The sequence below is a fragment of the Ipomoea nil genome, unplaced genomic scaffold (genome assembly GCF_001879475.1).
Source record: "Ipomoea nil cultivar Tokyo-kokei standard unplaced genomic scaffold, Asagao_1.1 scaffold2730, whole genome shotgun sequence".
Taxonomy (NCBI): domain Eukaryota; kingdom Viridiplantae; phylum Streptophyta; class Magnoliopsida; order Solanales; family Convolvulaceae; genus Ipomoea; species Ipomoea nil.
The window spans coordinates 244,534-270,783 of record NW_017619158.1 but is presented as its reverse complement, the minus strand read 5'-3'; the positions used below and the strand labels follow the sequence as shown (position 1 = coordinate 270,783).

Sequence of the window (26,250 nt, the reverse complement as noted above, 5' to 3'; positions counted from 1 at the left end):
GGTCAAATGGAAGGCAGCGGTCGGGGAGGTCGAACCGATGGACGATCTCACCGCCATCCATATGCTCCACATTTCCCTCCGGGCTGGTTATCTATACCAGGATTTCATCCTCCATCCTCCGACCACATACGAAGAGGCCCTCCAAAGGGTGACGGATTACGCTAATGCCGGAGAAGAGAACGTCGTCAAGAGATCGCAGGAGGTCGGGACTTCATCCCGGAAGCCCACTGGTCTGGCGGAGCATCAATCGGGTGATGATCATCCCCGACCCCGTACCCGGCCAGGGGAATTTACGACCTTGAACCGATCTGCGGCGGAAGCTATGCAGTACGCCCAGTCCTGCAATCTCATTCGCCTCTCTCATCCCGGGAAAGACGGACCGGACAAGACTAAGCACTGTGCTTATCACCGTTGTGCCAGGCATGACACGGAGGAATGCACACACTTAAGGCAGCTGTTGGAAAACTTGCTTAGTCTGGGAAAGCTGAATAAGTGTGTGGGTAAAAGGGAAGACACCAAGAAGGATACCGATCGGAGAGATCACAGACGCTCCCACCACCGCTCGGATCGTTCCGATCGTTCAGATTGGTCGGGTCAAGACCGCAGAGACCCCGACCTTCCATCCAACAGCCGACCGGCGGCCAAACCAACCATTCATGTGATCTTTGGCGATTTGGAGGATGCATCCCGACCCCGGGAGAGTTGCCCGGTCGCGATCGTAGACTCCCGTGAAACCGGGAAGAGACAGAAGATGGAGTCCATCACTTTCTCTTTAGAGGATCAATCGGAGAGTGGTGACCATGGGATGGAAGCCCTCGTGGTCACGATTGATATTATGGGGACCGATGTCCAAAGAGTTATGGTGGACACCGGGAGCAGTGTTAAAGTCCTTTATTTAGACGTATTTGAGAAGCTGAAGTTGGACAAGAGCGAGCTAATTCCGGTCGGCGTACCCTTGTCAGGATTTACCGGGGCCCTCATTCGGCCAGAAGGAAAAATTATGCTCCCGGTCGAGATCGGCACCCCGCCCAAATCTGTGAAGACCGAAATGGAATTCGTTGTGGTTAACCTCCATTGTGTCCACAATGTCATCCTGGGCCGACCGGCTATCATGAAGGTCGGCGGAATCATTTCCATGCCGCATCTGTGCATGAAGATCCCCATCCCGAACGGGGTTGGAGTTGTACGCGGTGATGTCCAGACTGCGAAGAAATGTTATACCCGAGCCGTTAACAAGCGTGATACTGGCACGTCCTCTCGGGTAAATACTATCGTCAAGGAAGCTACCAGTGACCGGAAGGAGCAACCCGAGCCTTCCGAAGAAATTGAAGAAGTCCCCTTGTCCGAGGAACAGTCTGACAAGAAGATCAAGATCGGTCGGGCCCTTACCCCCGAGCTACGACTGGAGGTACTAGCAATCCTCCGGGAATTTGCCAACATCTTTGCGTGGGGGCCCGAAGATATGCCCGGGATCGATCGCACCGTTATTTGTCACAAACTTGCTGTAGATCCCGCGGCAAAACTGGTCGTGCAGAAGACTCGGCACCTATCCTCCGACCGCCGAGAGTTTGTTAGAGAAGAGGTCAAGAAAATGGCGGCGATCGAGCACATCCGATCGGTTATTTATCCCGAGTGGGTGGCTAATATTGTCCTTGTTCTTAAGCCCCCAGCCTGGAAGATGTGCATCGACTTCACGGACCTCAACAAAGCCTGCCCGCTCGACCCGTACCGTCTCCCGAGTATTCACCAAATGGTCGATGAGACGGCCGGGGCCGAGCTCATGAGCTTCATGGATGCATTTAAGGGTTACCACTAGATAATGATGCACCATGAAGATGAGAGCAAGACAGCCTTCGTTACCCCGGATGGATTGTACTGTTACCGAGTGATGCCGTTCGGCCTCCGCAATGCAGGAGCAACATATCAGAGGATGATCAACATGCTCTTTGCGGATCTTCTAGGCCGAACGATGGGAGCTTACATCGATGATATGCTGGTTAAGAGTCGGGACCGAGCCGACCACACTCGAGATCTCCGGGAGTGTTTTCAGATCATGAGGAGGTACCAGCTATGATTGAACCCTAACAAGTGCACATTTGCGGTTCAAACAGGAAAGTTCCTCGGCTACATGATGACCAAAAGAGGAATCGAGCCTAACCCTGCCAAGGTCAAAGCTATTCTGGATATGCAACCGCCCACAACCGTTCGGGAGGTGCAACAGTTGACCGGCCGATTGGCAGCTTTGAGCCGTTTCCTCTCAAAACATGCCGAGCGCGCCTTACCATTCTTTAAGGTATTGCGCAAAGTTAATGGATTCGTCTGGGACGATGAGTGCCGAGCGGCTTTTGACAAATTGAAGGAATATCTGATGTCCCCAATCATATTATCAAAGCCCGAGCTCGGAGAAGAGCTAGATGTTTACCTCGCTGTGAGCGTGGTTTTATGCCGGACAGATTCGGAGGGAGTCCAGCGACCGGTTTACTACGTGAGCCACGCGCTCCATGGTCTCGAGCTCCAGCACTCCCGGCTAGAGAAGGTAGTCTATGCTCTGTATATAGCTGCGAAGAAGTTAGCTCCCTACTTTCAAGGTAGAGTCATCCATGTGTTGACCGATCAGCCGATCGGACCAGTTCTCTGAACCGCTTCTTCTTCAGGGTGCTTAGTCAAGTGGGCGCTCATGTTGACTCAGTATGCCATTGAGTACCGACCACGATCGGCAATAAAGGGTCAAGCGTTGGCAGACTTCTTGGTCGAGTGCACCGCTCGGGAGACCCGACCCCAGAGGTTGATGATCCCGAGGCGGCGTGGTGGTCATTGGCCACCGATGGATCAAGTAGCAAAAAATGAGCAGGAGGAGGGGTCGTGGTCACGAGCCCGGAAGGCTTCAAGGTGTATTTCGCATTGATGTATCAGTTCCATCCAACCAACAACAAAGCCGAGTATGAGGCCTTTGTTAATGGCCTACAATGCGCTCGGGACTTGGGGGCTGAATATATCCGGGTTCAGACCGATTCAGCACTGGTGGTCGGGCAGGTCCTGGGTGATTACGAAGTAAATGGTGAGCGATTGCAGGCTTACCGGGACCTCGCTATGGAAAAGCTCACTTTGTTCCGGGGATACACTGTTTGACATGTTCCCCGACTAGACAACGCTGATGTGGACATCTTGTCTAAGTTGGCCCAAGACGCCCCGGAACACATGTCAAAGATCGCTTGGATCCTGATGATCCCGAGGCATATCATACACCGGTTGCCAGTCGCACCCATCCAACCGGCGGAAGACACTTGGATCTCAGATCTGATAAAATATCTCTAGCACGGTCGCTTACCAGACGACCCCCAACGTGCTCGGAAGGCCAAGCTCAGAGCTCCAAGGTTTCAGGTTCAAGAAGGCCGTTTGTATAGGCGGTCGTATGGAGGCCCGCTCATGCGCTTTTTGACTTCGTTTGAAGTAGATTTGGTAATGAAGGAATTGCATTAGGGCATCTGCTCGTCGCATCAAGGAGGCCGATCACTAGCTCGCCGTATTATGGTGATCGAGTATTGCTGGCCGTCTATTCAGCTTGATTGTGAGAAGCTCGCAAGAGGGTGTGAGACATGCCAGTTGTTTGCTCGGATGCCCGGACGACCGGCCACATTCTATCAGCCGGTCACGACTGCAATTCCTTTTACTAGGTGGGGGGTGGACATTCTGGGGCCATTTCCACAACTATCCGGTTGGAGACGGTTCGTCATCGTCGCAATTGATTATTTCTCTAAGTGGATCGAGGCCGAGCCATTAGCCACGATCACTTTCCAGCAGTGCGCCCGGTTTCTTTGGCGCAACGTCATTTCTCGGTTCGACGTGCCCGTTCATCTCATCAGCGACAACGGCCGGCAGTTCGTCAGCCAATATTTTCAGAATTTCCTTGCAACGATCGGCACAACCTCTATACGATCGTCGGTTGCTTATCCCCAAGGGAATGGGCAAGTTGAGAATGCCAATCGGACAATTTTGGAAGGGTTGAAGAAGAAGTTGCACTCCGCTGGCCGAAGCTGGGCCGATGAGCTCCCTTATGTTCTCTGGACCTACCGCACGACCCCGAGGGAAGTAACTTTGGAGACGCCATTTGCGCTAGTATATGGGGCTGAGGCTTGTCTACCGATCGAGGCGTGGATCACGACCGCCAGGGAGCGATCTTATAATGCTGAGGAAAATGAACACTCCATGGTCGTGGATCTAGACGGGGTCGAGGAAAAGAGAGAGCTAGCCGCTCGGCGTATGACCGAGTACCAGAAGAGAGTTAAGGGCTCAAAAGAAGTCCGGGTTAACCCTCGATATTTTCAAGTGGGAGACTATGTTCTATGACGTCGGGAGGCAAGTCAACCGTTGGAAGGGGGAAAGTTAGCTCAGAACTGGGAAGGCCCCTATATTGTCACAGCCGTCGTGCGCCCGGGAACTTACCGGTTGGAGACAACGACCGGGAGACAGATCGAGGGCACATGGAACTCGGAGAACCTCGTCTTATTCAGACATTAGTCCTTTTATGTAATAGTAACTGGAATGGGGGCTATACCTGCGTGTAAGCCCGACCATCGTTAATTGCTTGTAAATATTGTAAATAATTAACCGTCTGCGCATAGGAATTATCAATGTATATACGATCGGTGATTGCTTGACCGTTTGCACATGGTGGCCCGATCGGTTTTTTCTTATCGCTTGAGTATGAAGTAGATTGCTTTAGGTCTGCTTCACCAATCGGCCTTGTTCGTGGTTCACCCGAGCGAGACTCAGTTTCAACGAACGAAGAGGGGCGAAAAGTCCCACATCACCTCTCCCTCGGTCCCGACCGATAGGGGTATACAACTAATTGGCTCTAATAGCCATCTATATCTTGACCGGGCGAATATTAACGACCGGCTAAATGCGCTCATCTTCGGCGGACATTCGGGTCACGCCATCGATCTGGGAAACCAAAGCTACTACAAGATCTCCCCGATCACTGTAACTTCTTTCCACTGTCGCACTCACTCGTGCCTTGTGAGCTCAACAGTGTGGGAGCTAAGGTGAAAGAAGGAAGCACGAGGCCGAGCAATCGGGTAAGTCCCGAACGAAAAGGCCAACAAATCTTTGGTCGGGACACGCCCGACCAGGCCATTGGGCCAAGGGGTCGGGCAGTCGACAACTATCATGCAAATAAAAATAGAAATGCAAAAACCCGAACGAGACAAGTTTGGCAAAAATAATTTCATTAATCATTCAAAATATGCCCGGTACAAATCGGGACCGGGCTCCCGATGGAGTCTACAACAAAAAACAAAGGTCGGAAGCTACACGACCTTGTTTACTTCTCCGCGGCATCGCTTGGCTTGGCTGCATCCTCGGGGCCGAAGGGAGACGGGCCGGGATCGAGGACCTCGTCGGGAAGGGTCGTCAAGACCAGCTGCAGGTCGTCGCCCTCAAGCACTTCTTCCATTATCGCTCGGGTCTTGGCGCACATCTTCCTTTGACCGGACTTAAAGGCCCAATGCCCGAAAGTCCAGATCAGGTCTTCCCCGATCTTGTTCTTCCTCAGCTCGTGGAAGAACTTCTTGCCTGACACTTCGACCCGGCAAAGGAACCTTGCTAGGTCACCAATATTGCCCAGTCGGGCTTTAAGCTCCCCAGCTTCCCCGAGCGCCTTCCGGGCGGCCTTCTCAGCGATCTCCTAGGCCCCCTTCGCTTTCTTTAGTTCGGCCTGGAGCTCGGAGATCTCCACCGCTCGCCGGTCGACGATTTTCTTCAGCGACTCGGCCTCGTTGGCCAACAGCGCTTGACGCTGAAGGATTTGGGCCGCTCGAGATGCCTGGGGGAAATGACGTGTTAGCTCAAGCGCAATACTTATACTATCTAGAATCAAAGAAAAAGAAGGCCTTACCTCGATCAGGTCCTGGCCGAGCCTTTCAGCCACCTGAGCGGGAGTCATCTTTGAAAGGTCCTCCTTAATCGGCCGGAGGTTACCGATCTGCATAAGGATGGACGCATCCCCTGCTGTAATCCCGACTGGAGGGCTCGGGCTGCCTTGCTTCCTGCGACGCTTCAACGCGCCGACATCTTCGGGGTTCTTCCCGACCACCTTCTCTTTGCCCTTCTGGGTTGTCGTCCGGGAGACAAGAAGGTCGGACGTCTCAACCACGCCCCTATCCGTCGTGGTGGTGGTTGTTGCGCCCAAAGGATGACCAACCGGGATCTGTTGGTCTCCAGATGACCCGGTCGCGACTTTCTTCTTCCCGAGCGAGATCTTGGCTCGGGGGGCTCGGGGTGCATCCGCCTCGTCAAAGTTGTGCGTAGGAGCCATCTCTGCGAACAAAGAACAAACAGTGAGACTGGGATCAAAACGCAATCGGGGAGTTAGGGTCGGGGATGTTTGGTTAGCGTTAGACCTTCATTCGCCGACTCGACCCGAGCAGCCGCCCTTGCGATCGTCACGCCTGTTGGCTCGGGTGTATACTTCTCTTCGAAGTCGTACCGCGGCGACGGCAGTCGGGCCTCGTCGTAACTCTCCCTTGATCGGAAGATCTTGTACTCGTGGATCTCGCTAGAGATCTTGGAGACGGCGTCCCGGCTAAGTCTCGACCGGCGTGACTTGCTTCCGATAGTGGGTGCTCCACGTCCTCTTGACCGGGAGAATCCACGGGTCGTACTTGACCGAAAAGATTATGTTCTTCCAGCCCTTGTTGTTCCCGGGCAGATGGTCGATCGAACACAGCTCTGCTCGGGATTGAATCATCAGAAACCCGCCCCCGTATTTTGGCGCTAGGGTCTTCACTTGATAGATGAAGTTAAACAACTCCATCGAGCACATTACCTTGTGCCGAGCACAGATCTGCAGGAAGCATGCCAAGATCCGGTGTGCGTTCGGGCATATCTGGGCTGGGAGTACATGGTAGTAGCCCAGGAACGCGGTCAAGAGGGCGGAGAAGGGGAGCGTGATCGGGACCTGCAGCAAATCGTAGTGCATCCCGATCCATTTGCCCTGATGGCGCTCGATTATGTTGCCCAGATGCCATCGGGTGTCGAAATTCACCCGACCGTTGAGCATAGCGGTAATCTTTGCTGCTTCCCCAGTCGTCAGCAAGCACTCTTGCTGCTCAACGCTCTCGCTGTTCAAGAAGACGAATTCTTCAGCGGCCGGTGCGGCTAGGTCTTCTTCGACCGGGTCTAGTGTGGCCTCCCGATCGCTTTCCGGAGAGGCGGCCTGGGGATACACCCCAATAACCCGGGTCGGGGTTTCTCGAGCGGTTTCAGTCGAGCATTGCTCGCTCGTGGAGGTTTCGCCACTACTGCTGCCTGAGCTGCTCGAGCTGGACAACGAGCCGGACGAGCTTTGTTGCTCAGACGTTTTCCTTGTTCGTTGAACGATCTCTGGTGATGACGCTTCTATATCCACCTCTTCGCTTAACTGCTCGACCGCGTCATCGTAATCCGCGCCCGATATATTTTGGCTATCGGAGTTTGACATCTCTTTTTTCCTAAACGGGCGGTCGGGATTTCAGTAGGGGTCGTGTAACACCCAGTGTTACGGCCTTCAATCCCGGATTAATTATTTAATTAATCCCGTTAATAATAATTAAATATGATTTAATTATGTTAGGTTTACCTTTAATTAATTAGTAAGGTCCACCATGAACCGTGGACCCTTGCCCGAATAAGAATCTTAAGCCTGTTAGGAATAAAGGAAGTAGGCCTTTTACTATTCAGATTATGATTAGGATCCTCTTTAATTAATATGGTCCACTATGGACCATGGACCCTTATCCCTAAAACAAGCCCTAGCCCTATAAGGAATAGAATTAGTAAACCCATACCATTCAGGCACTAACTAGGAGTCTTAAATATATAAATAGGGAACTTAGGAGGCACCAAGAATCCCCACCACAATAATCTCTCACCACCCAAAGAGTTCCAAGAATCCCCTTAGGAGAAATCAAGAAATCAAGAAAGCTTAAAGAAAGATCCTTCATAGCCAAGGAATTAATTAAGGCTAAGAGGTAACCCATGTCTCAACAAAACCTATTTTCATAGCTATGATTCCCCCTTAGGGTTTCCCCCATATTATTGTGATTGGCGAGATATTATGATGATTATTGATGTTTGACGTGATGATCCCATGAGGGATCTTGATAATCTTGATATTGGGAGATTCTTGATGATTATATGGTGTTCTTGATGATTATGTGTTGTTCTTGATAATTGTGTGATGCTCTTGATGTTTATGTGTTATTCTTACCGAATCTTGCAATTAGAAGACGAACCGTATTCTTGTTGATATAAAAGTGATTAGAACCCTAGGTTGTATCGTATGACCTTATTCTTGGATTATCGGGTGGGGAAATCGCATGTTTGGGTGTTGATTATATTTAGAAAAGCATGATAGGTTATGTGCCGTTTGTTTCTTGTATTTGATTCGTTAATTGTCTACGTGTTGTCGTTAATTGCGTTGTAAAGTGTCTAAGCATGGTTTCGGGTTCCACAACGGTTCCCGGGGCGTAAAGTGTGTGAAAAGAGTCAGTGGGGGTAGGTGGGGGGTAAGGGACCCGCCACCTACCCACGGCCGTGAAACACCGCCCGGCAGCGGGTAGTCGGCGGGCGGGCAGCTGCCCGCCGGCGAACCGCTGCCCGGAACAGTAATTCCGGCGGGCAGCCGGCGGGTGGCCCCCCACCCACCGGCTACCCGCTGGAAATTTCCCCAATTTGGGTTCCCGGCTTCCCCATTTGATGTTCCCCCGATCCCCGTGGTGTCCCAACGGACTCCGTTCATCGTGCCTATGTCTAGTTTGATATTTCGGGTACCGTTCGTAGGTTTACGAGTCTATTATATTGCATGCTAGTTGAATTGGTATCCCGTTGACCTAGGTGGTAGAAGTATGAACCCCTTAGGACTATTCCTAGTATGTGATGGGTCACGCATAGGTTTTGTTATACGTTTTCTCCCCCTTCCCAATGTGTAATGTGGGTTGCATGTGCTTGCTATGTGTTATGTGTGTGTGTTACCCCAATTCGGTTGCGATCGGATTGGTTATCCTGAGCTGCGGTTCAGAAGCTGGCTGCGGTCAGATTGATACTCTTGGGCTGCGGTCCACCGTTTGGTTGCGATCAAACGTTTCTATACGAGCTGCGGTTCGTCCTTTTTTCCTGGCTGCGGTCAGATGACATTCTCTTGGGCTGCGGTCAACTGTTTGGTTGCGATCAAACACTATGATGAGCTGCGGTTCATCGGTCGGTTGCGATCGACCCCTCCGTGTTGCGATACGGGGCAGGGTGCTGCGGGGCCGTGTCAGAGCTATATGCGCTGACCCTCATGTATGGGCATGCGATTGGTCCTGTGGCGCCAACAAAGTGTGTTATGTGTGGTGACATGGACGAGTTGTGATTACGAGTGTCTTGGGGGATGTGACTATGCGATTTATATTGGGGATTGTTCATGTTGGGTTATGATCATTGTTTATGCTTTGCCTTATCTGTTGTGAACTGCATATGCTCGTTATAACTGTTGCTTGTGTCTGGCCTTATCTGTCGAGTCATTCCCGGTTTTTAAAGCTAGAGTTCGTAGGATATATCTTCATGCTCAAAATGGTTTTCGTATATCTATATATATCTCTATATGTATTGTATTTCAACGCGTTGGAGTGGGTTACCAGCATCTCTCGCTGAACAGATATATTTGGCTTTCAGGCACAGAAGATTAAGTCACTGGAGTGCGCTAGAACTTAGAAGTAGATAGTTTCCCTTTTGGCCTGCGTGCCACGTTTACGTATTTACGATTTGAGGATATTAGTTAGTTAGCCTGTGCACTTGGGTTCTCTAGCCCAGGTGTGGCATAGCACCCCGAACGCTTGTATTTATATCTTGGGATTTAATAAGATTCTACCTTTATTATAAGTTTTAAATGTCTTGAAAATCTGGGGTGTTACAGTTGGTATCAGAGCTTAAGTTTGACCCTAGGATAAGACTCTTAAGACCGGACTTTAGGACACTAGGCTTGAACTCTAGGTACTTAGGAACATAGGATCCAGGAATCTTAGGACGCGCAGTGAGATTGTGAAACCTACACATAACCTCCTCTCACTTCATCCCTCTCTAACTTAAAGGAACCTCCCCCTACGCTTACCACACCAGGTAAGGGTGCGAATAGATAAGTTTACTTCCACAACTGGGTAACGTACACTTACCCGATAAATCACCTCGTCCTAACTCCCGTCAAAAGACTTGACAAGGACCCTGACCAAAGAAAAGGAAGATTTGGATGACTACTAAGAAGAGGCGTTACAGTCAGGACTGCTAAAAGGGACGGACTGCAATACGCACCAACCCAGGGTAACCACGATAACCCCCGAGTCAGACAAATGACATGCACCTTCCGACAAGTTGCCTTATCTCGGCAAACCCGGGTTGCGGCTACAACAAACAGGAAGGAGAACTAGGACACCTATTAAAGTAGCGAAGGAACGACACCATTAGTCGAATCCTTGGGTGCAAGGTAAGTATATCGCGACACCTTGCGACCCCACCACCCCAATTTAAAATATCATCCGCCCTGAAACCCCAGCATCTTGATACCCCTATTTGTTGAAAACTCACACCCCGAATCCTTAATTACCTTAAGAGCAAATTCGCAACCGTCATGACCTTGCTCACCCTTTGTTGCGCTTAACCCAAACCCTCGGAAACCCTAAATTGTTATTGCCCTTACTCTAAGTTCATATCCCCACTCCGTTTGGAAACCCTGTTAAAAACCGTAGAGCAGCATAAGGCCCTTACCCTGCCCAGGGGCGTGAAGAACCGACATTCATTGATTCAATATTAAAATAAATTGTTAGATAGGAATCAGCGAAGTAGGTGGAGGTTACGAATACGTATCACCCCACCCTTGCACGAAAACCGTGAAGGCTTCACGAGAAACCATAGCCTATACGTACGCCACCGAAGAACGCCATGCATTGACAAGAGCGGGCAAACAAATACGTTCAATGTGTCAGGGGCCCTCGCTACAGAAAACATCGTCAAATAGGTGCAACAGGCCGAACCTCAAGGAGGACATAAAGCCTTGCTAAGAATTTCATCCACCAAGGAAGGGATGAAACCCAATAGAACAAGAAAGACTAACCCGAAACCCCCCTTACCCTTAAGAACCCTCGGCAAGGATTAGGAGTCAAGACCTAGGGGTTTGACCCACTAAACCGACTGGGTCCAGACTTCTGGACATCCGAGGGGAACGTGCACGGAAACCATCACGAGAATTCCCCTGGAAGCCATAGAGATGAAGGGGACTTCGACACGGGAAGAGAAGATCAAACGAAAATCTTAGAATCAAACAAAGCCAAGGAAAAGGGATCACCAGTTCGACTGCACGCTACAACCAAGCCCCAAACAGGCATAATCACTCGAAGCCAAGAGTCCTTAGCCCCTTTCCCTCCCCTTGCCAATCAAGTACCATTTCGTTAAAGAATCCGTCCTATCACTCCAAACCTCGCTCTTGATCCCTCATTACAGACAAACCTGTACAAGGTGGCAACCTTCCTCCCTGTATTACGACCTTGAGACATCGACCCTATCCGCCCCTCGACTTTGAAACCTAGCCCTTGCACTTCTTACACCCCTTTAAACCCAGACCAAGAAAACATAGATATATATATGTATGTATATCTACCTCTAGAACTCGTGCTTAAGGATCAATGAACATTGTACGATGGGTCATCCTATGTATCCAAGTCCCTTTTATTGTGCACAAGGGCATGGGACTTGTCAGGACATGAATCTGTGCATTTTTGTGGTCTTTCCCGAAGGAATTGACTATTCCTAGTCACTTTCCCGCGGGTCCCCAACGGGTCCTTGACGGGACCTTGGCGGGTCCTTGGCAGGAGCTTGGCAGGCGGACGACCGCCCACCTCGCGCCCACTGGTACAATGTGCTGATTTCTTAACCCCTCATTTTATTGATTTGTGGCGCACTTGTGTGCCTCGATTGAGGAATGTGAGTCTTGGGTAAGGAACCATGGACCACCCAAACATAGTGTCCTACGTAAAAGACCTTGACGCACGAGACACCATCGGGAAATCACAATCAATTACATTGCACGAGTAATTGAAATCGGATCCTACGATACAACCGACTAGGGATGTTTGGCGTAAAGGATTGCGCAAACCAAGGAGGCGAGTCGGGAACTCGTACTAAGAACCCATGAAAACCTTAAAAGTCAAAATGCTAAGGAGGGACCCGGACTCCTCCAAACCATGGACATCGTTCGAGCAAATCAGAGGACTCCTTACAAGTTGTATGGAATCAAGAACTACGTAGCCCATGGTGCAAAGCAAAAGGGTGAAGAACACATTCGCACCAAGACTTCAAGGGTCATTAAGGACCCACAAGGAAATGAGGTGACTCGTAAAGTCGCCGAGTCATCCCACAACGAGATTTGGTAACCGACTGCGCTTTAAAAGAAAAAGGGCACGCAAGGACACCTTCATCATTAAAAATAACACAAACAGGGCACAACAATGCCGAACCTCGGGTAAGACATGAAGTCTTACTAAGAATTTCATCCACTAAAGAGGAGATGAAATTCAATAAGAAGAGAAATTCAACCCAAAGTCCATCGACTCCAAAGAGACTTTGGGAAGAATTTGGGAAGTGCGCCCTAAGAGATTGGCTTGGTTGACCCAACTCGGTCAAGACCTTGGGCGCATTAAAGAAGTAAGTGTTGAATCACCACGGGAAATTCCCTCAAGAAAGAAGAGAAGGATGAAACCCTTAGCCTGGGAAGCAAGGTCTAACAAGGATCTTAAAGTCAAGCAAGCACCAACACCAAGGAAGGAGGATCATCAGCTCATCGGCGCATCGTGATCAAAGCATCTAACCAGATTATTCACTTGGGATCGAGAAACCTTAACCCATCCTAGCCGAATTCCTTTCCCTCCATCGGAAAATCGGCCCCTTCCTTATTTCAAAACCCTTTCTACCCTTCAGACCCCATTCTCAATCCCATGTTTTAACGATTCCATACAAGTTGCAACCTCGAAAACTCGATCCTAATTCCTGAATTCACCGTGTCCTCAAGTTTGAAACCCACTCTTTTAGCCCTGTAAACCTAATCATTCCCAAAAACCCAACACACATAGGCGTGCAAGTATACAATTTCCCCGTGGAATACCTTCTCTATAGGACCACGGTTCTTCTCTTGACTCGTTAATCCTGCAATGATTTCCAAGCTTCGGGGACGAAGCTTCTCGTAAGGGGGGGAGCGTGTAACACCCTGTGTTACGGCCTTCAATCCCGGATTAATTATTTAATTAATCCCGTTAATAATAATTAAATATGATTTAATTATGTTAGGTTTACCTTTAATTAATTAGTAAGGTCCACCATGAACCGTGGACCCTTGCCCGAATAAGAATCTTAAGCCTGTTAGGAATAAAGGAAGTAGGCCTTTTACTATTCAGATTATGATTAGGATCCTCTTTAATTAATATGGTCCACTATGGACCATGGACCCTTATCCCTAAAACAAGCCCTAGCCCTATAAGGAATAGAATTAGTAAACCCATACCATTCAGGCACTAACTAGGAGTCTTAAATATATAAATAGGGAACTTAGGAGGCACCAAGAATCCCCACCACAATAATCTCTCACCACCCAAAGAGTTCCAAGAATCCCCTTAGGAGAAATCAAGAAATCAAGAAAGCTTAAAGAAAGATCCTTCATAGCCAAGGAATTAATTAAGGCTAAGAGGTAACCCATGTCTCAACAAAACCTATTTTCATAGCTATGATTCCCCCTTAGGGTTTCCCCCATATTATTGTGATTGGCGAGATATGATGATGATTATTGATGTTTGACGTGATGATCCCATGAGGGATCTTGATAATCTTGATATTGGGAGATTCTTGATGATTATATGGAGTTCTTGATGATTATGTGCTGTTCTTGATAATTGTGTGATGCTCTTGATGTTTATGTGTTATTCTTACCGAATCTTGCAATTAGAAGACGAACCGTATTCTTGTTGATATAAAAGTGATTAGAACCCTAGGTTGTATCGTATGACCTTATTCTTGGATTATCGGGTGGGGAAATCGCATGTTTGGGTGTTGATTATATTTAGAAAAGCATGATAGGTTATGTGCCGTTCGTTTCTTGTATTTGATTCGTTAATTGTCTACGTGTTGTCGTTAATTGCGTTGTAAAGTGTCTAAGCATGGTTTCGGGTTCCACAACGGTTCCCGGGGCGTAAAGTGTAACACCCCGTGTTACGAATCCTAAAACCAACTGATTAATTAATTAATTAAATTAATAACCCCGGAGAAAGAATAAATTATAATGGTTAATTAGGGAAAAAGGCCACCATAGCCCATGGGCCCAATTATGTAAACCCAACCCCTAAACCCAATAGGAATAAACTCTAAATAAACCCTTGGATCTATAAATAGGGAACTTAGGGAGCACCTAGAACCCCCACACGCCTAGACGCCCCATCACCCCAGGAGAGCTCCAAGAATTCCCTTAGAAGAAATCAAGAAAGCAAGAAAGCTTAAAGAAAGATCCTTCATAGCCAAGGAATTAATTAAGGCTAAGAGGTAACCCATGTCTCAACAAAACCTATTTTCATAGCTATGATTTCCCCTTAGGGTTTCCCCCATATGATTGTGAATGGCGAGATTATGGTAATTATTATTGATGTTGATTTGATGATTCCATGGGGAATCTTGATAATCTTGATAATTGGGAGTTTCTTGATAATGATGATATTCTTGATGATTATGTGGAGTTCTCAATGATTATGTGTTGTTCTTGATGATTATGTGATGCTCTTGATGCTTATGTGTTATTCTTACCGAATCTTGCAATTAGAAGACGAATCGTATTCTTGTTGATATAAAAGTGATTAGAACCCTAGGTTGTATCGTATGATATTATTCTTGGATTATCGGGTGGGGAAATCGCATGTTTGGGTGTTGATTATGTTTAGGAAAGCATGATAGGTTAGGTGCCGTTCGTTTCTCGTATTTGATCCGTTAATTGCCTACGTGTTGTCGTTAATTACGTTGTAAAGTGTCTAAGCATGGTTTCGGGTTCCACAACGGTTCCCGGGGCGAAAAGTTGATGAAAAGGGTCAGTGGGGGGTAGGGGACCCGCCACCTACCCACGGCCGAGAACACTGTTCCGGCAGCGGGCAGCCGGCGGGCGGGCAGCTACCCGCCGGCGACCCGCTGCCCGGAACAGTATTGTCCGGCGGGCAGCCGGCGGGTGGACCCCCACCCACCGGCTACCCGCTGGATTCTTCCCCCCCTCGGGACCCCGGCTTCCCCGTTTGATGTTTCCCCGATCCCCGTGGTGTCCCAACGGACCCCGTTTGTCGTGCCTATGTCTAGTTTGGTATTTCGGGTACCGTTCGTAGGTTTATGAGTCGATTAGATTGCATGCTAGTTGAATTGGTACCCCGTTGACCTAGGTGGAAGAAGTATGAACCCCTTAGGACTATTCTTAGTTGGTGATGGTTCACGCATAGGTTTATTTATACGTTCATTCCCCTTCCCAACGTGTAATGTGGGTTGTATGTGCTTGCTATGTGTTATGTGTGCGTGTTGCCCCAATTCGGTTGCGATCGGATTGGTTATTCCTGAGCTGCGGTTCAGAAGCCGGCTACAGTCAGATGGGAATTCCTGGCTGCAGTCGGATGACGGTATCCTGGGCTGCGGTCCAGAAGCTGGTTGTAGTCAGATGGGAATTCCTGGCTGCAATCAGATGACATTTTCCCGAGCTGCGGTTCGGAGGCTGGCTGTAGTCAGATGGGAATTCCTGGCTACAGTCAGATTACACATTCTTATGAGCTGCGGTTCATCGGTCGGTTGCGATCGACCCCTCCGTGTTGTGATACGGGGCAGGGTGCTGCGGGGCCGTGTCAGAGCTATACGCGCTGACCCTCATGTATGGGCATGCGATTGGTCCTGTGGCGCCAACAAAATGTGCTATGTGTTGAGATATGGAAGAGTTGTGGTTATGAGTATCTTGACGGAGTGACTATGGGATTTATATTGGGGATTGTTTATGATGGGTTATGATTATTGTTTATACTTTGCCTTACCTGCCTTATCTATTGTGAACTGCATATGCTCGTTATAACTGTTGCTTGTGTCCGGCCTTATCTGTCGAGTCATTCCCGGTTTTAAAGCTAGAGTTCGTAGGATATATCTTCATGCTCAAAATGGTTTTCGTATATCTATATATATCTCTATATGTATTGTATTTCAACGCGTTGAAGTGGGTTACCAGCATCTCTCGCTGAACAGATATATTTGGCTTTCAGGCACAGAAGAATAAGTCACTGGAGAGCGCTAGTACTCGGAACGTAGAAGTAGTTAGTCCCCTTTCGGCCTGCGTGCCATATTATGCATTTACATTATTGAGGATATTAGTTAGTTAGCCTGTGCACCTGGGTTCTCCAGCTCAGGTGTGGCATAGCACCCCGTACACTTGTATTATGTTTTGGGATTTAATGAGATAATACCTTTATTTTATAAGTTTTAAATATCTTGAAAATCTGGGGTGTTACATAAAGTGTGTGAAAAGAGTCAGTGGGGGGTAGGGGACCCGCCACCTACCCACGGCCGTGAAACACCGCCCGGCAGCGGGTAGCCGGCGGGCGGGCAGCTGCCCGCCGGCGACGCGCTGCACGGAACAGTAATTCCGGCGGGCAGCCGGCGGGTGGCCCCCCACCCACCGGCTACCCGCTGGAAATTTCCCCAATTTGGGTTCCCGGCTTCCCCGTTTGATGTTCCCCCGATCCCCGTGGTGTCCCAACGGACTCCGTTCATCGTGCCTATGTCTAGTTTGATATTTCGGGTGCCGTTCGTAGGTTTACGAGTCTATTATATTGCATGCTAGTTGAATTGGTATCCCGTTGACCTAGGTGGTAGAAGTATGAACCCCTTAGGACTATTCCTAGTATGTGATGGGTCACGCATAGGTTTTGTTATACGTTTTCTCCCCCTTCCCAATGTGTAATGTGGATTGCATGTGCTTGCTATGTGTTATGTGTGTGTGTTACCCCAATTCGGTTGCGATCGGATTGGTTATCCTGAGCTGCGGTTCAGAAGCTGGCTGCGGTCAGATTGATACTCTTGGGCTGCGGTCCACCGTTTGGTTGCGATCAAACGTTTCTATACGAGCTGCGGTTCGTCCTTTTTTCCTGGCTGCGGTCAGATGACATTCTCTTGGGCTGCGGTCCACTGTTTGGTTGCGATCAAACACTATGATGAGCTGCGGTTCATCGGTCGGTTGCGATCGACCCCTCTGTGTTGCGATACGGGGCAGGGTGCTGCGGGGCCGTGTCAGAGCTATATGCGCTGACCCTCATGTATGGGCATGCGATTGGTCCTGTGGCGCCAACAAAGTGTGTTATGTGTGGTGACATGGACGAGTTGTGATTACGAGTGTCTTGGGGGATGTGACTATGCGATTTATATTGGGGATTGTTCATGTTGGGTTATGATCATTGTTTATGCTTTGCCTTATCTGCCTTATCTGTTGTGAACTGCATATGCTCGTTATAACTGTTGCTTGTGTCTGGCCTTATCTGTCGAGTCATTCCCGGTTTTTAAAGCTAGAGTTCGTAGGATATATCTTCATGCTCAAAATGGTTTTCGTATATCTATATATATCTCTATATGTATTGTATTTCAACGCGTTGGAGTGGGTTACCATCATCTCTCGCTGAACAGATATATTTGGTTTTCAGGCACAAAAGATTAAGTCACTGGAGTGCGCTAGAACTTAGAAGTAGATAGTTTCCCTTTTAGCATGCGTGCCACGTTTACGTATTTACGCTTTGAGGATATTAGTTAGTTAGCCTGTGCACTTGGGTTCTCTAGCCCAGGTGTGGCATAGCACCCCGAACGCTTGTATTTATATCTTGGGATTTAATAAGATTCTACCTTTATTATAAGTTTTAAATGTCTTGAAAATCTGGGGTGTTACAGGTCGGGTACGAGCCGATCGTGGTTAGTCAAGGTCCGAAGGTGGCCTCTACGTGCTAAAGTAAAAGGCAGTAAGGAAAAGTAAGGGATAGAGAACTTACCGAATGATCAGAGTTGGTTGGAGAAGGTTGAAATCTGAATGCTCGATCGATGCTTTGAGTGCTCGCTCGGGACGCTCCGATCGACTGGAAGGGTTGGTGGAAGTTCAAATGAATCTCAGAAGGGCCTATTTATAGGAAAATATTTGGGCGAGAAACGGCCCACTTGCGCGAGGTGACCGTTCCAGACTCCGAGGCGACCGTTGCAGTCTCTGAGGCGCGCAGAAGTCAACACGTGGCACGACAGGTGACAGCTGTCCGGTTGGGTTTGGCGGCGGCTGATTGGACGTTTCCATCCCGTCTCGTTTTTTCCTGAGCAGTTAAAAAGGCCTGGGCTGGGGGGCTCTTGGTAGGGAATACCCCGACCGACATGCCACGTGTTTTATTGTTGTTTATGCAGGTTTACACGTCGGACATTCCTTAAGGAAGCCGGTCGTACCCAATCGGCGTACCTCCCGACCGATGTCTTCAGCACCCGGTTGATGGCCCTTAAGCGAGAGATTTGAGAAGAAGCACGTGGCAACGTTACGTGCTGACAGGCAGGGCTCGCGGGGTGATGACACGTGGGTGCTACGTGGGTTACATGCCAGCCGGTCGGTCAGAATTGTGTCTCCGGCCTAGCGGCTATAAATACCCACAGCGACCACAGTGTGAGGGGCTTTTGAGACGATCGATAGGCTATTCACAGAGCTGCCCGACCCGCAGTCAGTCGGCCATCGGAATAGCCATTTTAGATTGTATTAGGTCCTTCATTGATCAATAAAGTCTTTATTTGCTTTACTTGATCTTCTTTAGTATCTTGACCGCCCTACGTGGAATTTGTACTATAAGATATTATTATGTTCCAAAAGGACTAAAGAGTGGTCAAGTGAGTGAAACATTATTTGATGATCATTATAGAGTTTGATTTTTGTCAGCACTCTTTCGAATTTTGGGCACATATAAAATAATGATTGCAAAATTTCTCTTCACTAAAAAAATAAAAAATAAAGTGAAGACATCTTGATAATGGATTGATCGAGATTAGCCTAAAGAATGTTTTGTGAAAATCATTTTCCAAGAACAAAGACCACATTAAACAAATTAAAAATGGGAGAAATCTTAGAATACATCATATGATGTCATAAAGGATATGCCAACTCTGGGAAGCAAATAACAATTATAAGGTTAGATGGAAGAAGATAACAATTAGTGTACTCTAATCATATATGTTTATTTAACTAAAAGAACCGAAATTGAGATTTCATTAGTTTTTTTTAGTCAATTAACTCACACCACATTTAAGGACAAACTACTTTAGTAGTTTACATTTTATTTTTTAAAATAATACTATAGGAAGTAATATGGTGGTGGGAGACATTGTTCCAATAATAATAATAACAATAATAACAATAATAACAATAATAATAATAATATCATAGAAGCAGCACTTTTGGCCCCTCAATTGTTTTACTTTTGAAAATTTAGTCCCTCTCAATTGATTTGAATAAATCTAGTCCCTTAATTATTAATAGTGTACCACATTTAGTCCTTCATATTATATAATTAGAAAATCCTTTTTTTAATAATTTTTTTCAAAAGGTTATAACTGTTAATTTCTTTAACCTATTAACTTTCTTTTTCCTTTGTACGCCTTTGCAGAAGTCAAGAGCCCTAACTGAGCTCTTTCCTTCGCTCTCAAACAACATCTATGTACATGAAATTTGAAGAATCAAAGGTTGAAGTTCGTTGTTTACAATAACTAGTAGAAGGTTATCTGGGTTAATCGGAACGCCTAAATGTAAGTATTTATTTGAAATTCAATGTTTTGAACATAGTTTTAGTATAATTTTTTCAAGAGAAATTTACTAAAATATGAAATTTGAAGAAGAATTTACATGGGTAATTTATAAAACATTGTGTTCGCAAGAACCTATTTCTCAATTTCATTACTATGTGCAGAAGCTATTTACACAAAAGTTTCACTGAGTTTTTAACCTAATTTAATTGAAATAGGTTCTTGTGAACACAATCTGAAGACAATTTGTATTCTCAAAAACCTTAGAGTTAGTAATACTGTTTAATTAAAATTTTCATTTGTTTTGTTGTTATGTTGCTGTAGTCATTGGTTTGTGGATTTTATTACTAGTATGTGTTGTATTCTATTATGACTTGGGGAGTTAGGGGGTTGTTATGCATTGTTAAATTCAAACTTTTCACCAATTGAATTAAAACTTATATTAAATTTTAATCCCTGTGATAGATACTACTGAGGATGCTGGATTTTATACCATTAAAATGTATTATGGTGGAGAGTTGGTGTTACAACCAGCTTTGGATTATCAGAAGGGGAGAATAGAATATTTTGACTACTTTATTGAAGAAGAGAGCAGTATGCCCCAAAATAATGAAGAATCTAGAAGAGTCCTAGGAAAAATCTAATGAGTGGACATGTCACAAATCTGTTGGTGGGATTTACCATGTGGAGGGATATATGAAACGCTTCAAGGTGGATTTAAGCCAGCACCACTGCTCATGTAAGATATGGGATCTTACCGGCGTCCCTTGTAGCCATGCAGTTGCATGCATTAGAATAAAAGGAGAAAAGCCAGAGGATTATATACACAATTGCTACACTGTTGAGAGTTATCTAAGATCTTATGCTCCAGCAATAATGCCCATTCGTTCTTCAGAGCAGTGGCACAAGACAGGACTTCCACCCCCACTACCACCAAAGTATAAAAAACAACCTGGAAGGCCAAAGAAAAGAAGAAAGATAACTCCAAATGAAATTGTAGAAAACAAGACTAAATACTTGAAGAAAGTGGGAGAAGTTAAAAGATGCAGAGTTTGTGGACAAAGAGGGCACAATAAAACTACATGCAAGTTTCAAAATGGTCAAGCTCAAGCTGCAGAAATTGAAGTTGGTGGGAATGAAGCTGAGTTTGAGATGGAAGATGCCTTTGAAAATGTATCAATTGAAACCCAAGTGCCGAGCTTTGTTCTTGATGAAATGGTATGTACCATTTTAAAAGTTTTATGTCTTATCTCCCTTTTTGTTATATATAAGCAATGAAAGTACTTCCTTTTTGCAGGACTTAATGCCATCTCATAGTACCAACCCAATGACTAGTGGAGGACCTACTCCAAATCAGATGTCAACTTTTATATCAGTTGAAGCTAGTCATATAACCCAACCAAATCAACATCCTGGAATCATAAACAATGGGGGAAGAACCTTTGTGACTCTATCTAATCTTCAACAAACCAAATGCCAAACCAGAAGATTGTCACAGTTGCAATATTGAAGGGATATATATTTTGTAAATGGATACAAACCATAGCCTTATAATATAGTACTAAGTTTTTTGAAAAAAAGGCTCACTAGTCACTATGGTTGTTATTTTGTAACTTTTTGTCTATTCTTCTAGGATATATTTTTTGCTTTAGGGGGTCATATAAGATTGAATTCTGGTATGCCAAATTAAATGACGACTATTTTTGCTTAATATAGTAGATGGTTGTTATTTGCTAAGTTATTTTTTGTAAAAATACTAGTATTGAACTTGAAATGATGGGGAAGCAAATGATATTACTATTCATTATTTTTGTTGTTCGTTATTTATGCTATACGCGTATACTTAGTTTAGGGAGATTGGTTTTATATTAGGGAGGTCGACAGTATAATATGTAGCTTATTTGTTATTTTTGCAACTTATTTGTGCTTTTTATTTTATTTTATTTTATTTTATTTTATTGTTTTTGATCTATGAAATCTCCAATGCAATCTCATCTACAAATGGTAAGGCATACATTAAAAGGAAAGAGAAGAAAGTTAAATAGTTGAAAGGAATGGACAATTATAACCTCATGAAAAAAATTATTAAAAAAAGGAATTTCTAATTATATAATATGAGGGACTAAATGTGGTACATTATTAACAATTAAGGGACTAGATTTATTCAAATCAATTGAGAGGAACTAAATTTCCAAAAGTAAAACAATTGAGGGGCCAAAAGCGCCGTTTCCCCTAATAATAATAATTGATAAACAATATTTTTAGTGTTATTTTATATAATTTTTTATAGTTTATTTGCAATAATTAATAATTAATATATATATATATATATATATATATATATATATATATATATATATATATATATATTTATTTATTTATTTATTATTATTTTTAATAGCTTTATTAATTTTGTTCAATTTTAGAATAATTATTATTAAATTTGTTTAGCATTTGAATTCTGTCAGTTCAATAATTTTTTGATCCTAATTTATTAATAATAATATTAATTTTAATATCCCAATATGGTAGCTCAAGTGGCAAATGAGCTCTCTTTGTGGGGAGGATTCCATGATAACCCGGATTCAATTTCCATAAGTGATAATTTCATTTAGACTAGATTCTGTGCCTAATTAATAATAAGAAGCCTCTCAAATACAGAAATGTTCATCCCCGTGGTTTGACCCTCTGTATTTGTTGTTCCCTTTTTGTCATGATCAGGTTTGGTGGAGAGGGGAATCTTGTCCCTTTTGTATGGGAAGAGCAGTGATTGAATCTAGTGATAAAAGATATGATGGCAGAGAGTTGAGGGCTTGAGAGTGGCGGTAGCGACAATGGCAGGGAGGCGAGCATTTGTAGAGCTTTCAATTGATTATGGGTGGGTAGCGAAGATACAAAATTTCATCACCATTGCCATTAGATGTCTCGCCGCAATTGTCATCGCCATTGTCGTTGCTTGCATATACAGAGTGAATTTAGGGCCATGTCCCGTATACAATGATGGAAGGGAGAATGGCGATCATAAATTTTACTTTAAACTGATAAAATTACTACTTTACCCCTCAAACTAACTTCCACTTAACTTTTATATAACGAAGAATCAACATTGGAAAGATTTCGAAAGTAAGTGTTTAAATTGTCCAAATTAAAACTCGAGAACCAATTGTGAAAAAATTAACACAGTCGGATGACCATTACTGGAATGAAGTATTTTAATTTTAAGAGTGCAATATGTTGGTCGTGTTTAGGGAATTTGGGGTCATGCGTTTTGGTTACGCGTATCACTGTGAAGCTTGTGTTCTCTCCGAAGGGTTGTGCAGTAGTCAATGGCGCAGTCCGGTGGCAGTCGCCATTCAAAGAGGGGTAGGTCCGGGCATTCTCGCCCTCAGCTGCTTTGCACAGAGTCGCGGAGGCCTCCCGGTCATTCAAACGCCGGTCCGTCCTCGTCCGGGATAGCTGCTAGGGTATCTGCACGGCGACGGACGGCACATCGGTGGGATTTGCGAGGTTAGTGCTGATTCGCATGGTTTTTAGTTATATTCAGTGTGGTGAATTTAAAAATTTTTATTTTGGGGAAATCAGTATTGTGTGCTGGGGTTGTATTCCTGAACGACGATTGCATTCCTAGTCCTACCGGGGTAACAATACAAGCTAGTAGCGAATTTGGTAATGTCATGAACCAGGTTCATTGTCATTATTTTGCACTGCACCAAAGCAATCTTAGGTTTGCTGGGGTTGTATTCCTGGACCACATGGATGCTCAGAGTGGCCTTTGGCAGTGTGATTGGTGTGCATTCGAACGAGTTAACAATACAAACTGGTTAGTGAATTTGGTAATGTTATGAACCAGCTTTTTCATTGCATTTGGTAATGCCATGAACCAGGTTCAATGTCATTATTTTGCATTGCACCAAAGCAATCTAAGGTTTCAATTGCAACTGAAGAAATAAATCAAGACTGCATACTATGCAACTTTTATAGTATGTTTATAAGAAATCTGATACAGAGTATTTGAAATTAAAATAAATGATTGTGGATGATGATTGATATGTATCTTACCCTTCCTTGCATTCTAGATTGTTTCTATATGTGTGCTTATATAGTATATAATTCTTTAGTTAGGTTGATAGTTAGTGTGTAATTATATGTGTGCTTTACTGGGCAGAAGCTGACACTTGTGGTCTTGCTAATTGCTATGGAGTAGATTTCATTTTACTTGCATTGATATTATGCAATCTAATGTGAAATAGATTAAACCATCTGCTAATTATGGACATAGTTATCTAAATTTTTCCTAATTAAAGTTGTATACTGAATATCACTTAAAGAATGAGTACCTAGTGTTAGTTTTAGTGCTTAATGACCTCAAAATCATTTTTCTTAAAAGTGTTTTTAGGTCACTTTAATTTTTCTTTACTGCTAGCTAACACTTTCAATGGATTCTAATTTTAATTCTCCTTCACTTTAATACTACTAGTAAAGCTAAGAGTCTGAAAGGGACAAAATTACAGAATAAAAAACTCCAGGTGAACTTGGCTGATGTAGTCTGTTTTTATTTAGTTTAGTATTAGTTTTAATCGTTGTTAAAGCATCACCCGTTCATTGTCATGATTTGCACTGAGAACTGGTGGAATCTTCGCTACACCCGTGCATACCTAGTGTTAGTTTTAGTAGATAATCACCTCAAAATCCATTTTTGTAAAAGTGTTTTTAGGCCACTCAAATTTTTCATAACTTTTAGCTAACACTTTCAATGGATTCAAATTTTAATTCTACTTCATTTTAGTACTACTACTCTACTAGTAAAGCTAAGGAATGCAGAGGGGAAAATTACAGTATCTAATTAGGTTGAAATGGTGGAGCAAAAGAATTAGAAAGGACAAGAAGATTTTGGCTTCTTGGTCATATACATAGACGAGAGTCTCAAAAGATTAGACAGTGGTAGTTTTTTTATTGATGATGTGCAGTGATAGTTGTGGGTTTTGGCAGATGATGTGCACATGCGTGCCCGGGTTCTACAGTATATCCATTTTGATGTAAAATTGCAGTACATACTACATTAGGATCATGTTCACTTTGTTTCTCTCCCACGTACTTCTTTGTCTAATTAAAGTTCTTGCTAATGTTTGTGATTCACATATTCGCTTTATTTGACCCAGGCCCTGATGCACAACAACTGGTGGTCTTAAGCGATGAGGGGAGTGATTCGGACTTTGATATAGTAAAACTTGTAAGAAAATTTCCAAAGCAGGCTAGCTGCTGATGCTAATATTGACAATATTGGTTCTAGTTTTCAAGGCATTTGGGTTAATCAGTCATTGAGTACATACGTAATGGAGTGTGGTGTACTGGCCTAGTGTTAAAGATACTGGCTATTGTTAATATGAAATAGCAAACAATGCATACCGGCTTTGGATTGTAATAGACTAATACTGCTTTAAATTGCATTCCCAAACGAAGATTCCTTTCAATGATAAGTTTTATCATTTTATCACAACAATTCCAGTAGCCATACGCGAGCATGGATTCTAATACTCTAATATTGCTTAAATACTGCTTAAATTAAAACTCACATGTTTGTGACCAAATGGAGGGGCATATCGCACATGATGAGTGCACTAGAAATCCAGAACCAAAAATAAGCATGTCAGTGCTAAATCCGGGATTGCATTTAAATAATTATGGTCATTAGGAAGTGAAAACTGCTTGGAATGTTTAGAGCTCTGCAAAATAAGCTAAAACACAGATCCCATTTAAACCAAACAAAGATAGCACATAAAATAATACATATCCTTAGGTTATTTATGAACATCACCATTCCTTTGGGTTTCAAATACAATTCATCTTGCATTAGTCTAGTATTGTTTAAAATTATTTTATTTACACAGTGGTATTGTTAATTAAATTGATGGATATTAGTCCTTGAATTTAATTCCTCCTTCTTTTGTCCTTAGGCAGTGCTTCTCTATCATTTATTAGGGATTCTATTTTTAACTAAACAAGTCTGGGGCTGTAAGGGAATTCATCACCCTAAACAATAAACTTAGTGGGGTTGGATCAAAGCAAGTTGCTAGTATCGCAAGTCAGGGTCCACAGAGGGTATGCATTTCAATGCCAAATGCACGGTACTGTGCCGGACGTCAAAGCCGTCGGCTTGTGCATGCATAGTTGATATATAATTGAACATCTTCGACTAGTGATTTAAAACGATGTCCAACAACAGGAAAAATTTCAGCGTCCACATCGGGCTTGCAGTATTGAACGTTAACCCCATTGTGCAATGCGCCACTACATCCCCGGTGTCTGGTGACCATCTCCCGTCACTAGACCCTGTGGCAGACCCATGAAAACGTTGTCAGCCGACATGTATAGAGTCATAACCAA

General features: G+C 44.7%; 2 protein-coding genes across 3 annotated transcripts; both read left to right on the top strand.

Moving 5' to 3' along the window:
• Positions 1-19,728: 19,728 nt before the first annotated feature.
• Positions 19,729-21,667, top strand: LOC109156475. Of its 2 annotated transcripts, XM_019304332.1 has the most exons (3): positions 19,729-19,869; positions 20,332-21,084; positions 21,164-21,667. In XM_019304332.1, exons 2-3 carry the CDS (start codon positions 20,563-20,565, stop codon positions 21,374-21,376), a joined length of 735 nt encoding a protein of 244 aa, XP_019159877.1. In that variant the 5' UTR covers positions 19,729-19,869; positions 20,332-20,562; the 3' UTR covers positions 21,377-21,667. The 2 variants fall into 2 exon arrangements, with proteins under 2 accessions (XP_019159877.1, XP_019159876.1); XM_019304331.1 differs by lacking the exon at positions 19,729-19,869 and having other exon boundaries at positions 20,185-21,084.
• Positions 21,668-23,126: 1,459 nt separating this feature from the next.
• LOC109156476 lies at positions 23,127-25,320 on the top strand. The gene is made up of 3 exons (XM_019304333.1): positions 23,127-23,373; positions 23,449-23,686; positions 25,026-25,320. The coding sequence occupies exons 1-3, from the start codon at positions 23,193-23,195 to the stop codon at positions 25,030-25,032; spliced, it is 426 nt and encodes a 141-aa protein (XP_019159878.1). The 5' UTR covers positions 23,127-23,192; the 3' UTR covers positions 25,033-25,320.
• Positions 25,321-26,250: the final 930 nt, after the last annotated feature.

Bases quoted from the DNA above. Each gene is read 5' to 3' on its own strand.
- LOC109156475 (XM_019304332.1), top strand. From the start codon at position 20,563: ATGAAACGCTTCAAGGTGGATTTAAGCCAGCACCACTGCTCATGTAAG. The intron at 21,085-21,163 runs GTATGTACCATT...TCCTTTTTGCAG, and splicing joins GCTTTGTTCTTGATGAAATG to GACTTAATGCCATCTCATAG.
- LOC109156476 (XM_019304333.1), top strand. From the start codon at position 23,193: ATGGCGCAGTCCGGTGGCAGTCGCCATTCAAAGAGGGGTAGGTCCGGG. The intron at 23,374-23,448 runs GTTAGTGCTGAT...TGGGGAAATCAG, and splicing joins ACATCGGTGGGATTTGCGAG to TATTGTGTGCTGGGGTTGTA.